The sequence below is a fragment of the Rhea pennata genome, chromosome 12 (genome assembly GCF_028389875.1).
Source record: "Rhea pennata isolate bPtePen1 chromosome 12, bPtePen1.pri, whole genome shotgun sequence".
Taxonomy (NCBI): domain Eukaryota; kingdom Metazoa; phylum Chordata; class Aves; order Rheiformes; family Rheidae; genus Rhea; species Rhea pennata.
In genome coordinates, this window is record NC_084674.1 from 18,361,344 (window position 1) to 18,379,359 (window position 18,016).

General features: G+C 46.0%; 1 protein-coding gene across 6 annotated transcripts in view; it reads left to right on the plus strand.

The window, feature by feature from the left end:
* Positions 1-18,016, plus strand: part of IQSEC1 (IQ motif and Sec7 domain ArfGEF 1) — a 328,601-nt gene that overhangs the window by 174,221 nt on the left and 136,364 nt on the right. For 2 of the 6 annotated variants that reach the window (XM_062586055.1, XM_062586047.1), the window contains one exon: positions 915-959. The exons of 3 other annotated variants lie outside the window; for them this stretch is intronic. In XM_062586055.1, the coding sequence (XP_062442039.1) occupies positions 915-959 (45 nt within the window). Of the gene's footprint in view, positions 1-914; positions 960-7,796; positions 8,562-18,016 lie in introns of those variants that run through there. One more of the 6 variants, XM_062586049.1, reaches the window with a different exon arrangement.

Below are 18,016 nucleotides of genomic sequence, written 5' to 3' on the forward strand. Positions count from 1 at the left end.
AATTTGTATGTAAGGAATATAAATGGATAAGTACAAAATTACTGTTTAAAATTATTTCTAACATTATGTTGGTGTCTTTATTATTAGGCTTTGGCTAATGTTTTACTACAGCCTATGGGGAAAATTTTCACCCTAAAATTTAATTCTGTATCGTGTACAGGGCGCTCTCGTGGAGCGTTTTGCCGGCCCCGTTCCAGGCAGCCATGCGAGCTGGGCTCGGTGGCTGGGCTGCGGGTGGAGGAGCCGCTGGCCCGCGAGCGGCCCCGTGCCGCCGTCCTTGCGCCAGCGCGGCCGGGTTTGTGCACGGGGCTGCTCTTTGCCGGCGGCCCGGCAGGTGGGGAGGCCTTCAGGGTCTTGAAACTGCGCGCACACCTAAACCCCGCGTTGGCTCCAGCGTGGCAACGCGGTGGGGGGATGTTTGTGCTCAGCAACAGACTCCGGTGTATGGGGTCAGGCTGAACAATTCAGGTGTTTGCTGGTGCCACAGCGCCAGGCTGCCCAGGAGAGGAGAGGCTCTGGAAATGCTTAGTGTGATAGTACACACAGCACAACTTGCATGAAAAACATTCGTATAACAAAGTATCTTCACTAGCAGATGACAAATACAAGGAGTCGGGGGAGCAGAATGCTTATGGAGTATTGAAACTTGATTGCGTTTTTGACTAGTCGAGCAAAAATGTTTCTTCAATTTTCCTTACTCCAGTATATAGGAAATGGCTGTTGTTGGTGATGTTCTGCTATTATATTACTTTTTTAAATAGTGTCCATAATATATTTAATGGCATGCTAGGTACTATAGAATGCCAATTAAAAAGGCAAGGAGGGGAGTAGAGCAAAGCATTTGACATTTATGTACACAAGTTTTTTGAATAGTTTTAATACTTTGCAATTTTATTCTTTTGTTATCATCTCAGGACCTCACTGGAAACACGAAGCAGCATCTCAACTGATCCGCTCAGGTACTGTAGTGACATAGACGTTAATTATAAATTTGAAATAATAGAACTGACCTCTATTCTGTATCAGCTGTATGTCACGTACCTTAAGCTTATAATGCAGAACCAAGAAAGGCTTCAACCAACTGGTTGGATGTTTGAGGGGTTTTTGTTTTGGATTTTTTGTTTTTATTTTTGAGAGAGAAAGAACAGCTCTCCTTCTTCTAGAATTTCAAACTTGAAATTTGTTTCAAACTTTAAATGCTGTGTATTAATTCTCAGATGAGCATGAAGGTGAGGGAGGGAGATAGCATGTGTCTGTGTATGCACATGGTCAATCTCTCTCCAAGTTTTGTAACCTTAGATAGCACTGAGGGTTCCCTAGCAGTTTCATACTGCTTTAAGTGAAGATTAATGATGACTATGTCTAAATGTCATTGATCTCCCCCCCACACACACATTGGTCAGCATTTTGATAAAAGCAAACTTCAGAGAATACTGTCATATAAGACTGCAGTGACTGAGACTTTCCTTTGATCACTCAGTTTGGAAATGCTATACAGTTAATATTAGATATCAAATGAGTAGCTTGCATGTTTTCTTCCCATAGTTGCACATTAAAGAATGCATCAAAGTCACTTGCTTCCTTTGATTAAGTTGGGGCAGAATCTCTTTCTATCACACTGACAGTTGTTTTGCTAAGAGTCTTCCTTTTGAGATGGTGTGTGTGTTAAGGATGACTTTTTTCTTTTTTCCCCTCCATGTTGTGTAGTTTTAACCTTTTCTGAACAAAACATTAGCAGGACCTGTTTTGTTTAACCCTATTCAAATTAAAGGTACTCTATCTATTAACAATCTTCCGTTATTTGAAGTGTATGAACATATGAAAGTAAAGGGCATGCCTTACCATTATTCCCTAAAAGCTCGTGGGACGCACTACCCCTGCCTCCAGGTCGGTGCAGCCGCGCCGGGCAGCGCAGGGCTGGCTGTGCTTCTGCTCCAGCCTCCTGCCTGCCTGCCGCGCTGTTTGTGCAGCGGTGCAGTGCGGGAGACAGCGTCGGCTTTGGCCTCCCAGCCTGCCCGCTATCCCGCTCCTGCAGCCTTGCTTTGGCGAGGACGCCACGGAGCTGGCTTCTGACCGCTGTTCTCTGGGACAGAGTTCCCAGCAGCAGGCACTGCTATGATCTTTATTCCTGGCTACATAAACCTTGGTGAAAGTAGCAGATTTTATTATGATATTTTTCCTTCTGGTGCAATTCTTCCCATGGGAGGGTGTCAGTGAGGAAGATTAGGAAGACTTGGATAGAAGTAAGAAGTGGCTGAGTTATAATGTTGTTTGGAAAATGGAGTAGGGAGTATTCTTTCAACAGCTTTAGTGTGACTGAATAGACAGATTTTCTAGAAAATCTGATGCTTGGATCATTATAAAATACTATGGAGTCAACGAAGTATGTGAATATTTTCTTTTTCTTAAATTATTGCTTATAAAATTAGACCCTGTGAGTGTTACCATTACCAAGGCCATTGCCTTTGCTGTGCGCCCTCATGAAAAAAGATTTCTAATGCCCAGAGTGAAAGTGTTTAGCTGGGCAGCGTGGTCTCTCCCAAGCCTGCTTTGGGTGCATTGTGCTGCTTGCTTAAGCCTGGCACAGAGAGAGACAGTCTGCTGGGGAATCCTCTTTGTACTTCAAACAATAGCTTTATGATAGCTCCTACTCTAGTAGTATTTCTTCTACAAAGGTTTTCTTAAAAAGCTGTAAGCTTTTGTTAGAGATTTTGAAATTGTCCTCCTTTTCTCATTTATTTTTATACGACCTCTGTGTTCAGTTATTTGCTAAGCAAATACAGATCTTGAATACTTGTATTTTTCACAGAAGTATCTTTATAAAAACTTACTTGAAAACAAATATATTTGTACTTCAAAAGTCATTTTAATTTTTAAGGATTGGGGTGAAATGATATCTAGGGAGTAACCAAATGAGGCTGTAAAAATATTGCTCTTTAACTATGAATGAAATAATTTTATGATATTTAGAAACTCCTGACTAAAGCAAGAGACACAATGTCTCATATAAGAGACGTTAAAGGAACTCTCAGGTGATATCAGCTAAAACAGTGAATTTATCCTAGAGTTAAATTTTGGAAGAAACATCATGTAAAATCTAGACTTGCAATTCAGATAAGCCTGTTTTGGAGCTGTGATTAAACAATCTCGAAAGCCTTTGCTTCAAGTGAAAGGAAAGATAGTAGAAGGCTCTTTGTTACTGAACATGTTCCCATTAATTTGTTAAGCAAATTTGCCCCTGGGTGACCCATAAAATAGAAGGTACCAATTAACTCGACCCCATCCCGCATCCTGCCAGGCAGTTGGTATTTTCTAAACTCCTGTCCCCATCAGCAGGGTGAGCTTGGCCTCTGTGAAACACTCTTCTGGCTCTCAGCTGCTCTGGAAGATTCTCATCCAGGCTTCTTCTTGTATCAAGTTGCAGTCAGACGCAGACTCCGCACCAGACAGGTCCATTTGGCTGCACTAGATTTATTTAGACTGCGCTGGTGATCTTGTTGGTTCTCAAATTGTATTTGAGGTCAGGTGGAAACCCAGGACCAAAAGAATAAAGGCTACTGTGAGAGGTCTGCCTGCGTCCTGTATGAAGTTGAAAATCTGTGCACATTGGCCGCTATACATACATACATATTTGTAGGTGTGTGTATGTGTGTATATGCATACACATACACACATGTGTAGATATATATTTGTATATGCATTCATGTGTATATATATGTACACACATGTGTATGTATGTATATTTTGCACAAATTTTCTTATCCTATGCACAATGTTCTGGATATTTTGAGTTGGACTCTATCAGCTTTCAGCTGTTGTTGGAAAAGATGTTTTTCCCTAATATCTGGATCTTAATATTGGCCTTCTGGAGTGCTATATAATCAGATTGTTCCCAGCTTTCCAGAAATTCAAGTATTTAAGCTTTGAAGATATTCTTGACCTGCCTGTCGTCCTCTATCATTGATCAGCTTATGTTACGAATTTAGAGAAAAGGCATTCAGAAAAGATACTCAGAGTTGAGAGAACAGGAAATTTCTAACTGTTTTATTTCATGAAACTTTGGCTTAGAGGATTAATAACCTGAAATGAAGACTAATACTGAGTGACAATCCATATTCATCTGGGCAGGGAGTCTCAAGAGTTTGAGAGTTGCTTGAAGCCAAATAGATGTGTTGGAGTTACTGGAGCATCGCTAGGCAGCAGCGCTGCCCTCCCGGTAAGGAGAGCGGGGGGGCGAGCTTGCGGCTGCTTGCTCGATTCCCCGCGCGCGTCTGCGGAGCGCGCGAGCGGGGTGCAGGGGCGTCGCAATGGCGCTGCGAAGCGGGAGAGCACCGTCCCCGTCGCCCTCTCCCTTTCCCCGTGGGAAGGGTTACTCAGTGGCCATGCCCAGAAGCACGTAGAGGAGCCAGGGAGAGAGATCCTCTTGCCAGGATCTTCGACTCAGGAAAGTCTTCCTCGCTCTTTGCGCGTGCAGCCAAGGACGTTTCCGCACGGACTTGCGTGAAGAGGCTGTTTGCCGGTGTCGGGGAAGGGACCCGTGTGCCGAGCCGCGCGTGCCGCCGCGCCCTGGCGGCTGCCGTGCCTTACGCCTGCTGCGTGCTGTTCCAGGAGCTGGTCAGCCACCCAAAACCCTGCGTTTCCAGCACCATTTTTATATAGATACCTTGGCTTGCTCTGAGGAATATAATCCCCAATTTTTAATGTGATGGCGCGCAGGTTAGCGCAGCAGCTGCCCTTTCCCATTCTGCTGACCCGCTCGCTGCACACCCTGCACGCCGGCAGCAGCAAGGTGTGCGCGTGGCTGCTGAGGTACCTCCCGCTGCCGCCCGGAGGGGCTGGGGAGAGCGGAGATTTCGTATTGCAAATTGGGATGCTTGGGTCCTGCTTAAGGAGACAGATGCACTGTTTTTACCAGGCAGGTAAAATATTTTCTAGGTTTGTTACTGTCATATAACTGAGGGGGGAATAGATTTCCAAATCAGTATGAATCTTAAAATAACGTGAATTCTACTACTGCAAATTATGTAGCTAGACAAGTCAATTTTTGTGCATTTTTTTTTTTTTTGAGATTTGAAATCTGCATGCAACTAACTGTAGCCAGCTGTTTCTTTTATGCAAGATGCAATGGGTTGCTTCAGTTCAGCCTCGCTGCTTTGTGGATTGTCAAGACAACCATCCCTGAAGGGGCGGTTGTACTACATGTTTTCATTTTGCCATCTTTTTTAACGGCTGCTTTTGAAGGATTTGTCAGAGCATTCAGTACTTTGCTGCCAGAACTGCTTCTGCACAGTAAATCCATAAATGACTGTAGAATTTTTCAGCATACCGCTCACTTAGGCCACAGCGCTGAAGCTGTAGCGCATCCAGAACTTACTGCTTCGTTAGGCCTGGGAAACCTCAGCCAAAGGTAGCAGTAAATGTTTTTCTGAAAGAACTAGCTTTATATCCAGGGTGAGCGTGAGATGAAACTTAACTTTTTGTTATTGTTTTTCCTCAGAAGGACAAGTAAAAGTGAAGAACATGTTGAGAACATGGTGCTTTTCATTTGCAAAGGTCCTAATTAGCATTTTCTCTGCATGCAGTGAGTGCAGTATAATCGGTATGAGTTGTTGTTAGGAAATTCATGGGTACACAGCTTTTACTCGCCGAAAGTCCACTATTTGGAAACAGATAATTAAGGTGATAAACAGCAGTTTTTCTGGAAAGAATATGACAGAGAAAGAAATCGCTTTGCGAGATGAGCGGCTGAAAGAGAAGCTTCCTGAGGACTCGTTTGCGGAGGAGACGCGTGGCGGTGCCTCGCGAGCGTGGCGGTGCCACGGCCCTGCACGGCCCCTCCACAGCGCTCGCCGCCGGCTCCCCCGCAAAAGCCTTCCCTCTCCCCAGGGCAGCGCTGTGGTAACTTTTCTTTCTTTGGCCAACTTTTGGGCATGAAAGGAAGAAGTCATGAATGTTACTGTTTTCTTGGCCACATGGCATGAGGAAGGGGCTCGGCAGCCCCACGCGGCCCGGAGGCTGGTGGCCCTGCGGCCGCATCGTGGCCCCATCCCCTCCTGCACCCTTTCTCCTTCCAGAAAACCATCGCCAGAGGCACTGATACTAGGCATGAAAAGTGGGCAGGGAAGGCTTTAGATAAGAAAATTTAAATATTAGGTTTTTCCCGTAGTGTGATGGCAGCTACTTTCCTGAAAATTGTCACACTAATAAAGTCCAGGGCGCTGTGAGCTCGGTAAGTGAAATGGGCTTGCGTGGGACTTTGCGCTGCTGGGGGCTTGCTCCCCCGAAGGGAGCTGTAACTTGGTTTCGTGGGAACCGCTTCACCGCCAGCAGCTGGACTGCTAGCAGGCAGCAAACCACAGTGAGTAGACATGGGGCTCAAACACACACCCGTGGTTATTTTAGAAAGGATCTTTAGGAAATTCTTTTTTTAAAAAGGCCCAAATCAAATGCCTGTTGTGTTCGTGCCTCTTCATGCCAGCTCCATGGGTGTTTTCTCATGTTCTGGCCGTGATTTCCACCGCTCCTCCTATGCTGTGCAATGTATTTTTAGGTGTGTACCAGACTGAAGTGTGACATGAGTGTTTTTAGATGCTGTTATGTAGGCGTATAGTTCGTCTATTTGTGTTTACTTCACTACTAATGAAACTGCAGATTCTTACTCAGATATATTTGTAACTGCAGTTCAAATAAGCTGACACAAACCAGTTTTCTAAGAAGTTGCGAGGAACTTACATACCTGAGCAGAAACAGTGACGATGAGGAAAACCAGAAACCAGAGGGATCCCTAAATATAGCTTATTATCCCAGCACTCAGGGAATTAGATATGTCTACATAGAAAAGAGCCTCATGTTAAGCTTTAGGGTTCTGTTTGGTTTTGGTTTTAGCTCTTTTTCTTTTCTTTTTTTCTTTCAGTGTTTAAAAAAGTGAATAAAAAGAAAAGCCCCCAAGTGCCTGAATTTTTGCCTTTAAATATTTCTTTGGATTCTGAATTTTTTTGTATTATTGAAAAACTCCAATGTTCCTTTGATACTTTTGCAAGCTGTATCCTAAATACAGGTATTTATTAGCTATTTTTACCTATATTTAGAATATACCTAATCCTATCAGTGATTTTTACAAAAACTCAGCAAAATGAGAAATAATACCCAAATAATAGCTTCTGGGAAAACAGTTTTAACAGCAAACTGAATCTGAGAATTAGTCAATCTCCGATAGGATATTAGTTTTCATTTTTTAACTGCACCAGAAAAGCCTAAAAAGTGACACACTGCTACCACATCCTTCTCTTGTGCCAGCAGCACCTCCTGCAAAGTGCTGCGCCAGCTGCTCTGTGAGCCCCTGCCTGGAGCGTCCCGCTGCAGCGAGCTGGGGGACCCCGGCAGAGCAGCCCCCGCTCGCTTTGGGGGGCGAGGGGGCGACCGGGCCCCTGTCTTGCGTAAAAGACAGAAAATTGCGTTTTGGACCCCTTTTATTTTCGCTGCCCTTGGCAGTCTGCCCTTATCTCGTCTTCACGGGCGATTAGAAGTAGAAAATGCCGCTGATTTGGAAGCGGCCCGGGAGGCGGCTCGCGGGCCCCTGTGCGGCGCTGCCTCCGGGGCGCAGCGGCCCCGCGTCCGGCCCCGGGTTTGGGGACACGCGCGGGGGCCGGCGGCCCGCTGCCGGGCAACACGCGGCCGCGCCGCGCCGGCAGCGCCGCTCATTAGCTCTTCGTCACACAGCCCTCGCCGGCAAAGTGTGTTGGGAATAAGATAAGCGTAATTTGTCTTGGGAGCGGGGAGGGTCCGCGGCGCGGCGCGTCATTGTTCCCCCGCTCGGCTGCCCGCCGGAGCCCCCGGCGCGGAGGTGCCGCAGACAATGGAGCTGCGGTGACTCGGCTGCCGAGTGGCGTGGGGTGCCGCGCCACGCCACTCCCGTCGGCAGGCAAGGGAGAAGGGGGATCAGCCCTGCGGTCCCCACCGGAGGGGTCCTAGCACTGCTGTGATTATAGGGCGGCTGTTGTCAGAGCTGATTGCAATTATTGCTTGCATTTTCCTAAGTTCTGGGAGCTTCAAGGATGCTTTCCGAAGGGCCTTCAAGAGCCCTAACGGGAATGTGTGTGTGTTGTTTGCTCAAAGGGCTTTTAGAGTGGCCTAAAATAGCCAAAAGGAGAAGTGGGATTTCTGTGTAATAACAGTAATCCTGCTAGTATTGGAGACTTTGGGAAAGATAAACTGCATTCAGGACCAGAGAGCTCAGTAGACAAATTTGTAGCCTTTGTGCGACTGCCTCTTTGTATTAAAGTAGGATACTGTAGCTGTGCAGGTGCTGTGCCATGTGCATGCCTAGCTGCATACGTTGGTGGCAATTAGAAACACTCATGCTGCAGCAGTAAGGAGAGGAGTGTAGTGCATTGGTTTTGAGTCATTCAAATCGTAACAAAAAGAAGTCTTGTGTTGTTAAAACCTAGCTGCAAACTACAGTTGCTGCAGTAGCACTGTTTGAAAATGCTGAAGCTGAAGGCCTTCTGCTTGGATTACTGGCAGTTCTTATGTCTGCAGCCTCTTCATGGTTTCTATAAAAGGTAAGAAAACATTAACTCTGAAATGCTTTTCAGAACTGGTGCCTGCACATGCTGCCACCAGTGCTTTTTCTTGCTATTCTGTTTGCTTGCTGAAAAGCAAGTATGCTGGGGGGGAAAAAGGAGTGGTAAGGAATTAATGAGAACTTGCAACAAAGATTGTAAAGCTGCTTTTTTATTGCATTAATTATCAACCACTTTTGTCTCTGTACATGGAGATATGAAAGGTGTGATGCTGTTTAGTTTCAGCATTCACTTTAAGTCGAATCATCTTATCTAAGACTCGGTACTTTTTTCTCTGATATTTCTCCTTAGGTAAGGTAAGGTAGTTTGTGCTGTGTAATTTACAGTCTGTAAATAGCACTAGAAGATTAATTGAAATGTCATGCAAATTCATGTAATGCAGAGATCTTTTTTCCTCCCTCCTTCTTCTCCCCCAAGATATCTAGTAATATAATAGTTCATCTTTCATTTCCCTCCCAGCATAAAGCGCACATCATAGTCATTCAGAGCAATGGGCACTTTGGTCAGGCAGGTCTGACACACAGCTTAAATGATTGATGGTGAATAGTGATTGTAAAGAATAGGGCTGGGTATCAGATGCATTGAGCTTGCCTATTTAATGGAACAGCAAAATAAGCAATTCCATTTAACATGTCCCTGAACCTACCCAGATGCTTTTTTATCTACAAACTTCTCTTTCCTTGCTCTTTAGCTAAGTGACTAAATGTAAGGAATTATATGCTTCTGAATTTTCTGGGGAAGAGAAAGTGGATTGTTTCATCCTTAACAAAAACTGTGCGATTCTTTAAAATAGGATTCTGTTCTTGTTATGTACACTTTCTGGTCTCACTATCTATTGTCAGCCTACAGAAAGTGCTTTGTACTAAATGCTAATTGCAGCTGAATTTTTCATGCGGTGACTGAAGGCTGGAAAAGGGAACTGTTCCAATCTTTTTCAAGGTTTAAGGGGTGCCCCGCACTTTCTGGCATTGAGTAATATAGGACCCTCATCTGTGAACATTAGCTTGTGAAGTTTCAAAAGATAGCTTTATTCTCTTCTTGTTGCAGCTTTTCACAGGTTTCGTTTCTAAGCCAAAAAAATTCCAACCTATTCCCAGTCCATTGTAATATCATGCTTTTATGACAAACCATACAAAATAATAGAAATCAAGCCAGACTGTTTTGACTAAACAAATATAACTAAACTAAAGTTTATGTCCTGGGTTCCTGGCAAACACCCAGTTTTGTTGCAAATGAATTACCCTGGACTCACTCTACATCTCCTAATAGAAAGCTCAGCAATAGCTAAGTCTATTTGCTGCCTTGTAGATAGTTAATTTATGTCATCAAAATGTAGATGTGCTTGGGCCGCCATCCTCAAGCATGTTGGTGTCAACAGAAGTAACAAGAGGGCTCAGCACTTAAAGCGCAGTTACAAAACCAGGTGTGAAGAGCAAGTGGTCCAGAATGAATAATGTAACCGACTGCAAGCAAGTCCATATTGAAAAGAAAAAAATATATGCTTTGCTTTCCCGAAGCTTACTTTTAACTGCTTTTCATTAGTGATTACAGATTTGCTTAAAATGCACTCGGAGAAGAGCCAAGGGGCTTTGGGGAAGAGATTGTGTGTGTTTGTGCATATGTTTCTTATTTCTAATATAAAATGAGGTAACAGATGTGTGATTTGATTAACACTGCCATTATACAGGGCTTAGTACATGAATTTTTAGTATTAACATTAGAGTTGTGCCATGGGGAAAGACATGCCAGGGAGCGCAGGCAGGAGCAGAGCAAGTTAGGGGCGTCCCTGCGTGATGCTCCGGTGTGCCCCCACGGAGCACCCGTGGTCCCGGGGACAGGGCGCCGAGCCGCGGAGCCTTCCCGCGCGTGCCTGCTGCCGCGGCCGCCGCTGGCTCTCCGGAGCAGCCCGGGGAGCCTCCGTCCCGTCGGCAAGCGGTGATGTGGGGTGGCGGGAGCCAGCGCGAGAGTCGCTCGCTGCGGCCGCGCGGGGCGAGCAGGGCGCCCGGCCCCCTCGCTCCGTCCGTGGACGGCCTGAGCAGGGCACGGCCGGCATTTTCAGTTGCCGTCGGTGCTCGAGTCCGTTGTGAGATGTTTCTCATCGCTTGAGACGCTCTGTAGCTCACTAGTCGACCTTCAGAAGTCCCGCAGTGTTTTTCAGCTTTGCTGGTCCGGGGCGTCTTACGGGGCTGTTTTGGTTTCCTGACCTGCGCAGTTCTGATTCCTGGTGTAACTTCTCGGGCGTTGGGAGCCGCTCGCGTGGGCCTTGGCGTCCGCTGGGAGATGCCGGGGAGCTCTGTGCGGGGCCCGTCGGCAGGGCTCGGGAGCGTGTCGCTGACAGCCGCCGGGTCACGCGTGGAGGCGGCTGGGCTGGGCTGGGCTGGGCTGGGCTGCGCGCGCCCCGACGGCAGCACGGGGCCGGCACACGCCCCCGCCCCCGGCGAGAACTCGTCCAGTGGGATGCGTTTCCTTAACACAGCTGCGAAAGGAAGGGATAGGGGAAAAGAAACATGCTGCCTTTTTAAGCTTTTATTTTTCTTTTTTCTTCTTTCATCTTGCAGTGACTTCAGCAGCCAGGGCTTTGCCGTGCACACATCCTCAAAGTCACTGTGAGGCAATGGTGGCGATGCCGCCTGTAGTGTGTGTGTGTAAACTACTAGTCTGATCTTATCCAGGTTCCAGCAGATTTTATAGAGCGATTTGGGGGGATTGGGATAAAACTTTACCCGAAGATATTTTGTAGATTATGAAAGTCACGTTTGGGGCCTTTGCTGCCAGTAACCCTCAGTGCATTCTGGTCAGTGATACAACCCACCACTTAAGTGCTGGTTTTCAGCATCCTTTGAATATAAATGCTTGAAGTGTAGAGATTTCATTCTGAAGCAGATTAGTTTAAGATGAGCAAATCACTGTGGAGTTTTGTGGGATTTTGAAGATGACTGTCTCACACTTACTCAGTGGATTACTATAAAACCTTGTGACTTTAGGTTTAGCATGGGAAAGTGAACATTGTCCTTAGCCACTGGGTGCATCATACTGTGCTGCTGCCAGCTGCTGTGTAATAGCCCAGGCGAGAAATGTTACCCTTAGCACTGCGTTAGGCATAAACCATAAAGAGAGAAAACTTGTCACTGGCAGTGGAGACTGTAATCTGTAGTTTTAGAGGGCTTTTTCCTTCCAGAATTTCCTCTCCTCTTGCTAATAAGTTACTAAAAAAGGAAAAAAAATGTGCGCCATCACCCAGGTACTTTACTGGGGTCTGGTGGCTTGACAAACAGAAGCATGTACGTGGTTCCTTTTCCCTTCTTATTCTTCTGACTTCAGTGTGGTCTCTGTCTGAAAGTACACCTAAATCGATACAAGAAGAGTTAGGGGCCTTGCTGATTCCAGACACACCAGGGTAATAAGGTAAGTGAGAGATAACAGGTGCTTTTGATGTTCCAGAAAGCAGGGATTAGCTGAAATTTTCTGCTGATCTCCAGTTGGGACTGTTGATGCCAGCATTGTGATTCAGGGTAGAGCTGAGCATGTGCTTAAGCCCACCTCTGGGAAAGAAGAGATTTGGCGTATAATTCAGCCCCATTAGGGTGTTTCCGTGATGACTGTAAATGAGAGTGCTTTCTGATGTTTGCTTGGTAGGAGCAGCTCATCGCCACTGTACCAGATACCACAAAATAACGGAGTTGCAGAAGCTGCTAGAAAAGCTGCCGAATGCTGGGACCTGGAGAGCGCGTGCAGCCCCATGCTCGTCCCTCTTCCCCTTCTGCTCTCTGAGTTTGGAGCATTGGAAGCCCTTAAAGGAGTTGCCAACCCTAATTTAGATGCAGCCTCAAAGAGGGCGCAGGTGCTTTAAGTGATCTACGGCAGGGTTGTCCTCTAGGTTAATTCTTTGTTTAAAGCTGTGCTTTGCTAGACTTTGTTCCTTGCCTCTGGTGTCAGCAGTGCTGGCTGCTGCTTCTAGGGTTATGTGAGGTGGCTTCTCGTGTACCAGCCATCCCAGCCGCAACCAGGTGAGGAGGAGGAGTACTCGCTGTTTCCTTTGAGCAAAATGGAGCACTGGGGGGAGAGGGGGACACAAAACTCTCAGTTGTTGTATGTTGTTACATGCTTAAAGGGAATACTATTGTTAAAACCATTATTTTAAAGAATATTTATTAAAGAGAAAAGGGCTTCTGGCTGTTGCACTATCTGCCATACAGTAATGCCATATTGCCCCAAAATGGTGGCTGCATAGCAGTTACAAATCACTGTGACAGTGAGGAAAAAACCTCCCTAGGTACTAGTCTGTAAGACCAGGGAACTTCTGCTTGCTCACGGATGTTCATGTCAGTTGATTTACTTCTCTTCTTGCCGTCATCTAAATACCAAGTTTCTTTGCATCTGTCTTGGACCAAACAATAGCAAAGTGGGTGGGTAAAGTAACTGAAACTTTGTCTTGAACTTGCACTTGGAGTTCACCATATATGTTGTTAGAAACAGTTTGCTCTCACTTGACAGTGACTTCATCCAGAACAGGGCTGAGTCATAACGCCTGTACTACAGCTCTCCGGGGAGGCTCATGTTTGGCAAAGTTTATGCATTTGCAGAGCAGCTGAGAGCATGAAATTGCCTCCTCCTCCCTATCCCCGAAATCCCCCATCCTCTTGCAGGACGGCCTGCAAACGGTGCAAACTGCAGTATTCTAATGTCAGCATAAAAGTGATTAGATGAAACCCTCAAAGCAATGCATGAAACAAGAAAATACCTTAAAAGCAATCAGAGGACTCGCCTAGGCTCAGGGAAGTGAAGTGATCTGAAGCTGATACATCTAAATTAAAATAACTGGAGTACCTGTTAATCTGGTGGAAGCCTTCTTTGTAACATAATTAGTGCTATTTTACGTCTAACAGAGTGTGTTCGTGCAACCATTTAAAATGCTCTGTTTATATGCATTAAATTCATGCTTGTGCTCTAATTTTGCAGGGCGGTCTTTGGTCCTCGCTGGTGGGCGGTCGCCTCCCCGCGTCCCCGTGCTTTCCCTGGGGCGCACCGCGGGGCTTTGGCACCGCAAAAAATGTGCGGCCCTGCGGGGGCTGGCGGCGTCCGCCAGCCGCCGTCACTGATAGACCCGGCGTCGGGCTGGCAGGCCGTGCTCTCGCATATATGCTTTTCTTTTATTCTCCTGCCTCTCCGCAGCCGTCAGTAAGGCAGGTTCCTAGCGCTTCCGAAACGGCTTTTGCTGCCCCGCCGCGTGTGCGCGCCCTCGGGGTCCCGCTGGGCAGGCCTGCGCGGGTGCCGGCCTTTGCGCAGGCGGCTGCTCTCCGGCTGCGGCCCCGAGAGCAGGCTGCTCGCCGGGCGGGCTCAGCTCGCGCGCACAGCCTGCCAGGGTGCAGCCCCGGCGACGGGCGCCTGCGGGAGGCCGGGGGCGCACGGGGCCGCGCCAGCCGGGCGGCCCACTCGGGGGGATGCGAGAGGGTGCCCTCCGGCACGCAGCAAAATCGCACGGACGCGATGCTGCAGGAGGACTGGTGTGTGGCGGTCCCTGCTATAAACTACCCCAGAATATTCATTTGCGTTCTCTTAGGAATATTTGTGAAAAATCAAAAAGGTTAAAGAGGAAGGGGGAAAAAATGCAGTGAAGGCTAAGAAAATGCATGGGGAAAATATTTTAAACTTGTTCCTGTATCAACTGAAAATGGTGACTTGTTACAGGTTAAAGATTTAAAGATGCCCTAAATTATCTAAAAAAAAGCCAGGATACTTTTCAATTTAAAAATTTAAAACTATCTATTTGCAAGACTCCTTTCCATCCTTAATTGGTAACAGTAGTTGCATAAAGGGAATGCTACCTAAGTTAAAAATAGGTCTGGAACTGTCCAGGCAGCCAAAAACACATATGGTTGCTAGTGCCAACACTCACATTTTCCTTTTGTTAAATGCCTTATAAATATAATCCACTTAATAATGTAAATACTCTTAAATTCTGTTTCCTAATCATTTTGTGCTGGAAGAAATTACATGAAAATAAGCAGATCATCATCTTCCTCCTTGAACTTACTCTACAGTATATTTGTTTCCCTCGTCATGAGAATTTTGCGCTAACCTAATTTAGGAAGAGCCCGTGTACGTTAGAAGCGGTAAGATTATCTTAGCCGAAAACATGTCATGTGTAAAGTGATGCATGCATCCGGAGCACATGACTTTATCAAAAAGCAAATCAGATAAGATGTCCTGGGTGCTCGGTTTCACCGAGCTGCTTCATAGCAGCTTCCACGACAGGGCTTGCCGCTGCCAGCCTGCCACCTCGGCGGCACTGCGCAGCGCTGCTTTGCAGCGAGCTTTTATGTGAAATACAGATGAAGCTCAGGAGGGAGGAGAATAATAGAATGCGATCCTCCAAATTAAGAACTGCCTTTCTATCAGTATCATTTAAAATTCATATACCACCTACAGCTTCTAAAAACCTTAGCTATAGTATGTTTAAATATTTGGAATGATTTACATTGCCTGTAATGTCTTTGCCTGGAGCAGCTTTATGTTTCCAGTGTAAAGAATAGGAAATAGTGAGATCAATATCCTCTGGTCTTCCTGTGTCTGTATCCATGCCCTCTGTACCCTTCCCCACAGGACATTTTGTTTTAAGGGTCCTTCACTCTCCTTCAACACATAATGGGCTAATCGTGGCTCCAGTTTTCCTAGCAATCAAAAACATTGAAAGAATTATATTATTCTGACTGAAAACATGTAGTGTGCCTGTGGAAGTGGCTTTAGCCAAGTTGAGGGCTCTGACAAGGAAGTTCCGGTGAATTTTATTCCAGTGTTTTAAGATATTGCTTCTTCCAATTGTTTATTTCAACTTTTCTGCTCTAGCTCACCGCTTCTGAAGTATGAGCATCAAAACAAAAAATTGCCTCTGTCTGAGCACATTCAGGTTGTCTTGGTGCAAACTCACCTTGGGTAGCAGGTTTAGCCGGTGCTCGAGACGGCAGATGGGAGCAGCCAAGAAGCAGATGCTCCCCTGTGCTGGCGGCGCAGGGGGAAGCGATAACCTGTCAGAGCGGCAGGAGCAGCGAGGAGGGTGGGCATGTCTTTGACGGCCTCAATGACTTGCTCCGTTCTCCTATGCCACTTGACAGTGTCGGTATTGTAGGATCATTTTTGTCCATATTGGGGATTACATCTATATCTAATTTAAAGATTTCTTCCTACTAAGATTAGTAAAATGCAAAATATTTTGCAAAGTTGGGAATTGGTTTTGCTGTTTCACAGACATTGAAGTACATTTCCAGCTGACTTGGTCTGCCCAGTTAATGCAGAAACATGGGAATAGGCTGGGGAGAAAGCACTCTATTAATAGTGATTAATTCACCCCCTGAAAATAAAATGCTGAGTGAGTGTCCTTGGGAGACATAGTGATGCTGCATTAGGAAAAGCCAGACGATGAAGCAGGGAGAAGTTTTGGAAGATGTCAACTTACGATAGGAGCTTGAAAGCAGAGGAGAGCCCAGCAGCGTACAGCGCGGGAGCCATTGCAGGGCACCAGGGCAGGTCCCGACCCGGTGGTGCTGCCGTGGCTCCCGAGGAGGACAGTCGTGTGGTACAATAGCAGCAAGCAGGAAAAATCCGATCAGGATTTCAAGGAAGTAAGGGGAGGGGGCCATCAAACCAAGGCTGTCTGTTGGGAGAGTCCCGCCTGTCTGGACGCGGTCTCGTGCGTGGCCGGATTGGGTGGATGCGCAGGTGTCCTGCAGCTGGAAGATGGGCTGTTGTCTTTCGAGGGGGAGATGGCACAGAAGCTGCAGTGCTTCCATCCAGCGAGGAACAACGAACCAGCGGGGCTCCAACCGGCCCCACGCGGCCTCTGCTGCCAGCCCCTGGGCTCCAAGCTAGCTGGGGCTACCTGCACCACCGCTGGAGAGGACTGTTGCTGGAGCCGATGCACAGAGTGGAAAATCCCCGTTGAAGAGTGGTGTGATGCCAAAGGGGACCTACAGTGCTGAGGATCATCTTGACTTGTCACACAGGGAATGCAAACAAGCTCTCAAAAAAGTGAAATCATTTGATATGCTAATGTGTGCCTTGTTTCAGGCATGGTAATGGCGCTGGGAACAACGGGGAAGAAAGTAAACAGCTGAGACGAAGGGGGCTTGCTCTTATTACTGATGGATAAGTTCTTCTATTCCTGAATAAGATTTTTATTTAGTAGTAAGAAATAGTTGATGAGTCAGTTTTCTCTTTGATACGCGTTCTGTCACCTCCTTCGTAATTTGATTACCAAGGAGCTGATTTTCCAAAACGCAGCCCATTGTGAGAGATGTGAATTAGCCAGAGGTTGTGATTTATCACCAGTTCTCCACATCTCTCTGTGTGCAGAAATCATCAGCTGTTAGCTGATGCTATTAGCACCCACAGTAGGTCAAATCAAGCTTTGTTTCCCCCTGCCCTCCTGCAGCTTTGCAGGATGCTATTAGACTTAAGCATGCTAAGATGGCATCTTAGCTTTGTCCTCTGATGCTTAAAGAATGTTAGAAATATGAATGAAACAGGTGATTAAAATAGTCTTTGCTTATAGTAGGTCTGTCTGACATGTACCTTAATCTTTCTTTGGAGACAGATGCATCTAAAATACTTGTTGCAGAGGCTTAACCATCAAAAACTGCAACTGAATGTGAATCCAGGAATGTATTATCTAAGAAGACCAATTACATTAATGAAGCCTCAAGTATATGCTCAAAAAGATACAGTAGACACAGCTAAGCATGTTGTTTCTATGCAGAAAATCAAGTACTATCAATTTTGTCCTTTCTGTAACATGGATTTATTTATGTTAGATAAGAATAGGTGCTTTACCTCTCAAGTTTCTAAGTTAAGATAATTGGCAAGGTTCAGCTGGTCTGCCTGAACATGTGTAGTTTCTTTCATCAGTGAAGTATATTTCAATGATGATGTTAAGAACAAATCAAAAAGTTTTCTAATATAAATGTACTTTTTTCTCAGTTAAACCTGATTTAAAACGTATGACATGCAGTGGAACTTTTTCTGACCCCTTTATGAGCCACCAATAGCTTGTTCCCAGAATAGTTGTCAGAAAAACACTGAGCAGAATATATTTCAAAGTGGTAGCAGCAGTCATGAGGTCTTAGATAAAAAAGTCTCGTACAAAATGGAGTTGCACAACAGAAAGCAGACTTTTAATCATAAAAGCATACTATTTCGTGAAAAAGTAGCATGAACTCAGTTTCTTGCTTAAGCGAATTTTATAATGTAAATATGTATTTAATGCCTTTGATCCAGGGAGTCTCTGATAGTTGTGGTGTTGACCTTGCTGCAGAGAAGCGAGTGTGGTCTAGTCGGTCAGGCTCAAGGCTCGGGAGGTTTTAATATGTTATAGCAGCACCACTGACTTCCTGGGTGGTCTTGGAGAAACCAAGGCAGAACTTGTCCTTTGGTAAAAATAC